The 11,232-nt window shown below is 39.3% G+C and overlaps 1 protein-coding gene and 1 long non-coding RNA gene across 2 annotated transcripts in view; both read left to right on the top strand.

Annotated features, from left to right (window-relative positions):
• The window catches only part of qsox1 (quiescin Q6 sulfhydryl oxidase 1), a 29,595-nt gene extending 21,276 nt beyond the window's left edge, over positions 1-8,319 (top strand). The window contains exons 11-12 of the mRNA XM_056259641.1: positions 2,871-3,047; positions 6,779-8,319. Coding sequence (XP_056115616.1) covers positions 2,871-3,047; positions 6,779-7,653 — 1,052 coding nt within the window. The 3' untranslated portion in view covers positions 7,654-8,319. The remainder of the gene's footprint in view (positions 1-2,870; positions 3,048-6,778) is intronic.
• A 2,006-nt stretch (positions 8,320-10,325) lies between these two features.
• Positions 10,326-11,026, top strand: LOC130091577 (uncharacterized). Its single transcript, XR_008807827.1, has 2 exons — positions 10,326-10,429; positions 10,735-11,026. It is a non-coding gene; the product is annotated as an uncharacterized LOC130091577 (long non-coding RNA).
• Positions 11,027-11,232: the final 206 nt, after the last annotated feature.

Genomic DNA, 11,232 nt, shown 5'->3' on the forward strand with positions numbered 1-11,232 from the left:
TTATCATATAGCCATTTCATGATCTGTGCAGCTCAACAACCTTTTGTCACACATCATTACTGTATTCTCAGGTCTGTCCCATAGTAATGGATAACTATAGGAATTTGGCCTGTGTGTCACTTCATATTTAGAGCCCAGTGAAACAGGAAGTCATTACTTATCACTTAAGTGTTCATGATCACTAAGGTAACTTAAAAACATACCATGTGCATATGCTAAAGTTAGATTTTTACCAATAATTTTGGCACACATATTTTGAAGAAAACCATATTTATTTCATTTATGCCGTATTTATATTTTGTGTAAATTAACTTCAATTAAAGGGTACATTTTTGTGAATATTTTGAATGAAAGACTAAGGCAAACACAAATGTTCACATTCAGTTTTGCTCATATTTACCAAAGATGCCAATATTTGTGGAGCCCACTGCGAATCGCTTTGGATAAAAGCGTCTGCCAAATGCACAAATGTAAATCTATTAAAAAAGTAGAAAAGGTCCATTTTGATTTCATGGTGACTTTTTATTTCAGGCTTGTAAAAAGCAACACTATCTTTCAGAAATGCAATATGCTAAAAGAACAAATCAATGAAACATCAGTCAGGAGATGTGTCGCACAGTCTGCTTTGTTGGTCTGTAATTTTTTTGTGCGGTTTCTGCTACAGACCTTATGTTTCAGGCTTATGTAAATGAAACTGTGTAAGTGGTCTAAAGAAGCTGGGACTGAATTATGTGGCCCATCTTGGCCTGTTGGTGACCTCGAGAGCTGCCATCAGCTCCCCTGTGTCACAACCTTCAAGGCCCTTTGGAGACAGATGAGCCCTCTCTATTGTGTAAGGAAGGCGGACATGCATTTGTATTAGGCTGTGTGTGGCCGTCTGTGCTTTCCTCAAGCATTTATGGTGCATTTAGTTGAAAAATCCTTCTTGATCCAATACAAATACACACCGGAGTGTCTCATTCCAGGAAACCAGTGTGCCGCTGTTATTCTTGGGCCTTGTTTTGCTGCTGGAAATGTAATTGTGTGTAGGTATAAGAGAGGGATTTGTTTAGATTATTGGAATCTGAAGGGTTAATATAAGACCTAGTGAACACAGCTTCTCCACTCACACTTAATCCAGCAGCTTACAGTGGCCGGAAGAAGAGCGGAGGGGGCATCAGCGTGTGGATGCGTGTTTGTGTTTGTGCGAGCGGTTGGAGGGGGGTCATGTAACCTGCAGATGGAAGGCCAGGGACGGGGTGTCCATCTGTCCACTGGCAATGCTCTGGATTATGTCCACCAGCTAAACACAGAAGAAAGAAGTGCACTAAACGCAACACTAAACTAACTTAGAGAGTATTCGGGGTGAGAACTGACCTGTCTCACTCCTGGTACCTGCAGGGACTTGTCCTCAGAATGTGTTGTGTTTGACAGAATAGATGCTTAGGAATTAGTGTAGGGTAATCTGGGGTCCGGAGAGAGGTTAGTCAGTGGCCCATTGTGTGTCTGAATTAACAGGTTTGAAGTTTTCATGCATTAGTAACCAATATGTAGCCATTTTACAGGAGAGGTTCATATGCTATATTATGTATGATTTATTTTTTTTAATTTAAAATGTAGTATATTGTTATGAAGCTAATTATGAGAAATGATGCCTTGTATAAGTAATATAATAATATCGTAAAAATAATATTTTATTATCAGTTGCTATTATTATTGTTGTTGTTTTTGTTATGAAATATAATATTGATATATTATAATTAGTGCTGTCAATTGATTATAAAAATATATTAAAAACTTAAATTAATATTTTAATCTAGTTAATTTTTAATGTAATAATTTCACAGTTAATCTCCAAATTAATGTAGAAACAACATGAAGACAGTATATTTTAAATACTTTTTAATGCACTTTTTATGAATGAAGGCCAGTATACTAATACAGGTACTGATGTCTCAATGAAATAGATTTTTAAAAGCTATCAATTTTAGCATTTATTAGGCTTCAAAAAAATATAACAACTTTTAACTTAAGGGAACTTAAAACAATCCTCACATAAACCCATAATAAATGTCTTAATTACCTGTGCCCTTCCTACCTGTCTAAAAGGGAGGTAATATACAGGAATCCAATAGTTATCAAACAGTCTGCACTGCATAAATTCTAAATAAAATATAGATGAATCAATATTAAAAGCTACAAAAGTTCTTTAGCCAAGAGCAGTGAGTAATTTTCTCTGTTCTCTTTGTTCTTTCATTAACATTAATGACAGACAACATCAGTGGCTGCTGTCCCTTTAAAACCAGCCACTGCCGCACATGACGCAGATCTGACACATCCCATTTTCTCACAACTCTTTACGTTCATTTAAGATTTTATTTAACTCATTTAAGACTGCTCTTATGAGGACACTCGACAAAACTGACATTTTGGCATAATTGTGTGTGTTATTGTTCAGTCAAGCGTGAAAGAGAACTCGATTCTGGTGCGCTGTCTGTGCACACGATACTGGTGCCGTCTTTCTGTGTGTTTGTCACATATAGACAGGACATTCACAGACAGCGGGTTTTCTTTTGTCTTGTCACACTTGAATGGTTTAAAAGCATTTGCATGAATAAATGATCTTATAATGTAACACTAGCCAAAGGATGCCAGGAAAAAAGCAGAAAAAAAATAATCGCACGCGTTAATGCATTAACGTTGACAGCACTAATTATAATATTATATATATATATATATATATATATATATAAATTTATATGTTTTATGCACCCAAAGTTGGTAGTGCCTCTTTTGCAATCACACTTTCATTATTTTTTAACTTCCTCTTTTACTATCTCTTTTTGTCCATTTCCTCTTTTCTTTCTTCTCTTTCTGTCTCTTGATCTCAGACCCTCAGGAAGTGTTGCAGGCGATAAGAGGTTATGTCAGCAGTTTTTTTGGATGCAGGACCTGTGCAACTCACTTTGAGAGTATGGCCCTGGAGAGCATGGATCATGTGACCTCGCTGTCTGCCGCTGTCCTCTGGCTGTGGTCTCGCCACAACCGGGTCAACAACCGCCTGGCAGGTCAGTATTTTCAGTGTAAACAAATGTTAAGTGTTAAACATTAACAACATGCTTACAGTGGCCCCAAAAAGAATTTTGGACAGTGTTTTGAAATTTATTTCAACTTAAAATTAGAAAATACACATTTCAATTTAATTCACTGCATTTAAAATGCTTTCTGAGCCATTTTTCTGAACCATTGGAGTCATTGTGGGTTATATTTAGTGGATGTATGAAGTCAGTTCCCCTCAAGTTCACACAGGCGTCCTAGCAGAGTAACAATAGGTGTCATTCATCAAACTTAACTATGTGAGCAGAAAGTGTCACAATACTTTTTGTCTTCATTTTGAACAGTATATCTATCAGCTATCGTTTCATAATTTAAAACATTTCTTCTTTTGACAGGTTTATTTGTACTATTTCTGTACAATACATTTCACTTGGTATGGCTTTTAAGTGTGTACAAATAATCTTTAACCAAGGATATTATTCAGTCCTGTCACTCCTGACCATAATATAGAGCAGGAGGAAAGAAGAGAGCACACCAGGAGTTTTTGGGTGGATTTTCTCTCTCCAGAGCACCAGTGCAGCTTCTTCCCTTTAAATCCCTTTAATTCGACGATCCTCTGGGCAGACACCAGCTGTCCTCTTCTCTTCTATCCGTCTATCTCTCTTTTTCTCTATCCCTCCACTTATATACATCCTTTTTTTCTTTTTCTCACACCTTCTGTTGCTCCCCTTATTTTTCATTTTATCATTTTGTTTTATTTAGTTATTTTATTTTGTAAGTCACTTTGAATAAAAAGGGTCTGCTAAATTAATGAATTTAAATCTAAATGTTTTATTTTATTTTGAAGTAATACTCGTTTATTGTTCTGATAAGAACATTATTACCTTACGGTTTTAATAAGAATCCACTAATAAAACTGTCTGCAGAGTTGACATTTAATACATAAAAATCTTAGTTATCTCTCTGACAACTTGTCATCCTGCATGGCTGTTGTCCAGAAGAGCTATAAAGGGAGTTAGTTGCCTCTCTTCACACTTGCTTAATTCATTTGTTTGTCCTCTTTTGATGTCTCCTGCCTCTTTAGCGTCTGTTCCGTTTTACCAGCCATGAAGTCATGAATAATTGGACAAAAGTCCCCCCATGCGTGTCCCCCTATTGCTCTTCTGTGTCTCTGGGTCCCCTGTCACTTCTGCTGATTAGGTCTTACTGTCTCTTGTGTCCCGGGAGAGTCGTTCCTGCCGCTTGACAATTGATACAGCAACAGTGTCTCCTGCCTGGGGCACGCGGCCCCCTATTCCCCAGACGCCTGGGACAGCAGGTGGCACACGCCACGCCGCCAGCATCAAGCCTTCCTCTGCTTTGTAATCTCTGGCCCAAGTGGCTAACTCAGAGTGTGTGTGTGTGAGGTGGGTGGCACTCTCCCCCCCCTCCTCCTCCGCCTCCCACCCTCCAACACCCTTTATTCCTCTCGGTCCCCAAGCGGGACCCTCCTTCTCCTCCTAATCGTGAGCCTCTTTAGTAGTTCCCTCCCATCTCGCACACAAACACACGGCTAACCAGGCATGAATAGTGGCCTATTAGTATCACTGCTGCACAATTAATTTAACTGGCATAAAGGCCTAAGCAACAGGCCTCAGCCCAGCGCTGCTGCCAACTTGTCGAGGGGGAGACGTCTCCAGAAGGAAGACACTATTTTCATGGTGCCAGATCAAGTCGGGTATATTGCATTGTGGCATATATTATTTCACTGCATTTTTTGCATACTACAAAATTAGTAGGAAATTAGTCATAGTATAGTAGTTCCAAACATGCCTCTTGTTTCCTTTCTCTTCCTATGTCTCTCCAATTCTCCAGTTTCTATGGTTCTTTTAAAAATCCCAAGCAGAGGTTTAGCCTATGCAGTATGTTTGTTTTACATTTGTTTAGTAAGTCCTCCAATCCACCCTTCATCTGAACACAAGAGCGCTGCCCACCCATCGGCACTCACATTCACTCATGCTTACCGGAACTGTCCTACAGTACGTGACGACTCCTTATCCCCATTCACACGCATGAATATTAATGCACCGCCCCAGCAAGCTTTCGTATCAATGTTAACAGTGCTACAGCTGAAGTCACCTCTGTGCTGAAGGCCTCTATGATTAAAAGTAAGATCTTCATAGGCATTGCATCACATCACAGCCAGAAATGAGTGCTGTCACAGTGCGAGGCATAAAGACCCCTGGGTTCCTCTAGACGCATAGTAAAATTGATCTATCTCTTATGTAAAGTGCGGTATGCAGAGTACGTCCACACATGCATATATACATCAGATTAATCTACGTAAGAGATGGGGGAGGGATGTAAACTAACTGCTGCTCCCACCTCTTGTAGTGTCCTGGCCACCCCCTGACATCCGCCACAAGCAATTTATTAGTGGATGCCTCCGTCCGGGTGGCTTATGGGGGAGGGAGGAAAGGAAAACATCTGACGGGAAAAAAATAGTAATTCATTAGAGGGAGAGCTGCAGCCCAGAGGTGCTGGCTTTCATATTCAATTTGGAGATGGTGGCATGTTCATAGGGGGTGTGAAGAGAAGAGGCTGGTGCGTGTGCATGTGGATGGGGAGGGGTGTGTTGTTCACCCCAACCTCATCTATTATCTTCACGATCCTCCCTCTGGGAGAGCCCACAGGTCTATTGATCATGTCTTTAGACCTGTCCCACACACACACACACACACACACACACACACTCGGTTCTTACAACACCTCAAGGTTGGGCAAAATTCTGAATTTTGAATGACAGGAAGAGGAATTGCAACAGAAATTCAAAAGTTACTCAACCATTTTTTCACATGGGTTTGCTACATTTTGGCTAATTATTCCCAATAACTTTCTGATATACAGAATGAATTTTGTTCTGAACTAATTAAAACCAATTTTAATCCAAAAAATATTGTTTTCAGATACTTTTATAAAACTAAATATTGACATCAACATTTGAAATTAACGATCATATAATATATTAGGTAAATCAGAACATTCTTGGAAATGAAGTGTTATTGGTATATGTTAAGCTGTCAACTAACATCATTGATTTAATTTGGGCTTTTCCCACTACTTAACCCTAAGTTAGATCATTTGTCTTATTAACCTGGGTTAAAGCCAGTTTTAACCTTGGGTTAAGCAATGTTTGTCACTTGTAAATGGGGATTAACAGGTGAATCTCATGAAAACATGTCCAGGTCACATTAAAATATAAATATATTATAGATTTAAAATAAATGTTTTAGGCCTTTTAGGCTTTTGCTGTGGGAAATTATATGGAATTATTTTCACAACAATTGAGCATGTTTCGCCCTCAAATTTTAATACATGCAGACAATTTACTTTTGAGTTTTTTTTTTAAAATGTCCATTCTTAATAATTGTTCTCATTTGCTGCTTATTAATTTAATAGTTTTATTTACTGTTTTAGAAACAAAATACAATCTTTTTTTATTTAAAACAGGATAAATGAAAGGTTTTGATGTATAAATGTTTTACAATTTACATGACATTATTGTTGTTGTTTTTTAATACACTAATGAGAATGAGATTTCTTGTTAAAATAGGCTTCAAGAATTACTTTGGATGAACAATTTCAGGTGTGACAGTTGTGATTTAGTAGTTCATTGTCAAAACTCCTCTTTTGATTTATGGTCTTCACTGTTTATGAATTATGAAACTCCATTTATGATGGCTGTTTTTCTGATCGCACACAGGAGAACTCAGTGAGGACCCCCATTTCCCTAAGATTCAGTGGCCGTCTCCGGAGTTGTGTCCTAGCTGTCATGGTGTAAAGAGGACCGGTGAGCACCACTGGAACCACGAGGAGGTGCTGACCTTCCTCCGAAACTACTTTTCTTCAGATCACATTCTGATGGACTACCTGCAGGACGAGACCCAGGCTCTCATCCATCAGAGGAATCGACTTGTGGCCGCTCGGATGGAGAATGAAGCCGGGCGTGGGATGGAACGGAAAGCTCGAGAGGTTCTCGACAACCACCCTGCCGAAGAGCCTCAAGAAGAGGAGCAGGAGGAGGAGGAGGAGGAAGAGGAAGAGCCAGCACTGGAGGAGCAGGCCGGTGAGCCGTACCCTGCGGGGCTGGAGGGAATGGGGGTGGCTGGAGCAGACACAACCGATAACCAGGCACCGTGGGAGAAGCCACAGCGGCCCCAGTCCCAACACAAGCCAAGAATTGTGGGATTGAAACTACGGGAGCGCCAGGAGGACATAGTAGACCTGGATTCCTTTGTAAGCCAACACTATAAAGCCAAAGCCCTTCAAGCTGCAGCCATGTCTGGCGTAGTGCGACGGAGGAGTCTGCAAAAGAAGGAGGATGCAGAAGACCTCCAGTTCGAGGGAGGTTGGAGGGTGAAGCGAGACCTGGGAAGCCAGGAAGAGAACCTCTGGGTAGAACCGCACCCCAGACCCCAAAGCAAGCGCTGGATGTCCCTGCTCAGCGTGGGATTCTCCAGGCTCGATGTGAGCCTGTGTGTCCTGCTGTACCTCCTCTCCACCATGTGTCTGCTCGCCATGTACCTGTATTTTAAACTGAGGATAAAGCTGCGACGGGCTAAATTGTCTCTGGCCTAGAGCATCGCTCCAGCGTAAACTTTTACTTTTAGCAGGGACGACCAAATCTCACAAGCTGTGGCTACTAGAGAACCTGACAGCTTCAGTGCCAAGGTAACGATGCACAGAAATTGAGAGATTACAAAGTATTGTTTTTGATTTTATGGTAATTAAGAGGATAATGCGAAAAAATGCCAAAGTCTCTTTTTACGGACCCCGCACTTGTCCATGAAGGGCTGCTTGTGGTCTTAATTTTAACGTTTTTTTTTACTTCATCTGTGAGTTGCATTCTTTGAAGCATCTGATGATGACATTTTTGTAATTGTAATTAATGTCTTTATTTGTTTATCCTATAAAATTTGTTTTTATATGACCACTCAAAGAAATCTGCAGCACGCATAATTTCGAAAAGCACCAACCATTTTGTATAATATTCTTGAAACATAAAACTTAGATTTATGAAATATTTTAGCTCAAAAACAGCATTTTTAACGTGCCCACTTGCCCTTTAGTAAAATAATGAAATCTTTCTAAATGTATATATATATTGTTTTGAATTTGGAACAGCTCTATGATTGTGGTTATAATGAAAATACACCCCTACATCTGCATGTGTTTAAACCATTAATTTTGTCGTGATCTCACTGCCTGTTTGTTCATTTACTGTGCCTTCCTGATCAAATATTAGATTTTTTTAAGGGGGGGGGATTCTTCACAAAAATATTGTTAGATTTGTGTATTGCAGAGCAACTCTACAACAAGTACCTGAAACGATCAGAATCACAGAGATTATGGTTTGTGCCTGTTAGGTAAACAAGTGCTTTGCTGGGTAAAATCTCATTAAAACTATTTTTTCTAAAAACGTCTTGTATCGTTTTTTTCTGCCATGGTATTAGATACTTTTCTTTTTTTAAAGCCATGTTAACATAACATTTCCAGTGTCTTTAAACTTATAGTTAGTGTGCGTCACAAACTAATCATACTGTAGACAGTCAGTTGAATAAGTAACGGCTGGAATACACTACACAACTTTTGTCCAGATTTTTGCAGTCAGGAGTCAACCCTAATTGCAGATTTTGGGCAGTCTGAGTCGACAGATTTCATGTACGATGGCAACTATCTCCGGTTTTAGAACACATTGTTCTCATTTGTTTAATCATATCATCCCCAGTTTTGCTGTGTAACCATTTACAAAGTCGCCCAGTGTTTGGTGACTAGTGTTTTGAAAAATGTTCCGAATTTAATCTTGGAGGGTATTCCAGCCATTCCTGAAGATTTGACTAATTTCTCAATCAAACGCTGTAAACTTGACTGTGACAGTAACCGTTCGTGATCATAGCCTTTCCAAAGCCTGAGCATCATTCACCCTATCAGTGTCCTCAGTGCTGTGTGCGTTTGTCTCAATGAATAGATCATGTGTTGTGTTTAAGTGTGTCTTGGGTGAGGAGTGGTCGGGGAAGGGGTGAGCTGACCCGTGGGTGGAAGAACTAGCCTGTTGCCATCTGGTCTGTTTTGCTAGCTAAATCCTAACAATTTCATTGGGATTATAGCAAGTGAGTAATCCTGCTTTCCTTTGGGTCTGCGGGAGATTACCACGGGGATTAGCCCCCACCCGATAATAAACTTTATTAAAACGCAATCGGCTTTCAAGGCCTCTTCCCTCACACACTTGGAAGTTGGCTGTGGCCGGGAGGGGGTGGCGACCCCAGGGAGAGAGGATCTGAGGAGGAACACTGGAAGACAAGGGTTTGAAGTGTTCCAGATTACAGGCTCATCTGAAGGGCACCGTCGCTTGATCATGAGCTTATGGGTTTTCGTGGAAATCTGAGTGCTGCCCTTTTGTCCCACATCTTTTTTTTTTTTTTTGCTTGATCTATTTTTTTTCCTTTACTAGATGTACTATAGTACGAATCTTTGGGTTGACGTGTGGAGCGTTTAAAAATGTGGTGACTGCGTTAAAAAGAAAAGCTCTGAAGTTCAAGGCTCCTTCCAAAGGACAATGAGGATTAGTATAGATCACATGATCTTTTTTTAACTTATTTGCTACATTTAAAGGGACAATTCCCCCCAAAATAATAATTAAAAGGATAGTTCACCCAAAAATGTAAATTCTCTCATCTTTTACTCACCCTCATTCTCTGATGTATGACTTTCTTTCTTAAGATAAACACAAACGTTTTTTTAGTTTTTTTTTTAGGAAAATAATCCATCTCTGTGAGTCCATATAATGCCACTGAATGGCTGCCACTAATTTGATGCTTGAAAGAAAGTCATATACATCGGGAATGGCATGAGGGTAAGTGAATGATGAGAGAATTTTAATTTTTCCATGAACTACCCCTTTAAATGGCCCTAATTTCATTCCAAGCCTGCATGACTTACTTACTTCTGTGAAACACAAGATATTTCGAAGAATCCAAACAACATTCACTGTAAAAACAGAAAAAAAAGTTGATGTCATAAATAGTCAACTTGGAAGTTACACAGTTACATTTAACTGACTTTAAAAAATGAGTTGAATCTTGTATCACTTATTAAAAAAAGTTGAAAATTGCTTAACTTATTTTGATGAGTTAAAGCAATGTAAAAACATATGTTGTCATAACTTACTGATCATATAATTGGATTCCATCGACTTTCATTGTATGGACTAAAAAACATATGTAAATGTATTCTTTGAACAGAACATTTTTGCCCAGGAGATTCAAACATCCAGATGGACGTTGAAGGACGGACATGTGACATATGTAGAGATCGGAGTAACACAGAGACTTGAGGATGGACTCTTTTAACTTGGGTCAGAAAGCAACACTCTAAAAAAAACATGTAGTACACCTTAGCAACCACAAACAGCGAGTTTTGCACAGGAAAATAAAATTAATTAAATTTAAAACGAATTAACTTTGTATCTGATTAAATAATCTGAATCTGAAATTGGATTTATTTATCTTTATACATCCCAGCAAATTTGCCAGCATGTTGGTGAGTAGTACACACTATATAGTCATGGATTTTCTATCCAATCTTGCTAGTGTCTCTATGTACAAATCAGACTGTATATAACTGTGAAGACATAATAATGTGCTTCCTGTTCCCTGCCAGACTTAAGTGAGGGACCTGTTTGTATGCAATGAGAACAATGGAACAAAAGATACCTCCCCAGCCCCCAACCAAAAGCGTCAGAAAGCAAGGGTAAAACATCACCTTGTGTTGCTGGTGTTGTGTTCCATAAATTAGACAATGCTGGGTTTTATTGCTGAGGCCCTCCAACATGTACTTTGCGTGTTTATGGTCGATCGCATACTGGTATTAAAATGCTGGACAGGTTTGATACCTCTGCTGTCATACCACTCTGATTTTAATAATACAATAAAGCTTCTGCCATAGACATACACAGGGTGTGTGAGTGTGTATACACACTGAGAGTGAATTAATTCTGTGAAGAGAGGAAAAGGGTTAATATATGGTTTCGTTATTGTAGCTCATTTAGCTCTGACCCCTGGATGTTACATTTATCCCTAAAGCAGGAGCCAAACAGGTCAGATTAATCTCATTTTACTACCGTCATTCCTCCCCATGTCCATAATGCATATTTTGAGA

The sequence above is a fragment of the Rhinichthys klamathensis genome, unplaced genomic scaffold (assembly GCF_029890125.1).
Source record: "Rhinichthys klamathensis goyatoka isolate OS25496 unplaced genomic scaffold, OSU_Roscu_1.1 h1tg000169l_1, whole genome shotgun sequence".
Classification (NCBI taxonomy): domain Eukaryota; kingdom Metazoa; phylum Chordata; class Actinopteri; order Cypriniformes; family Leuciscidae; genus Rhinichthys; species Rhinichthys klamathensis.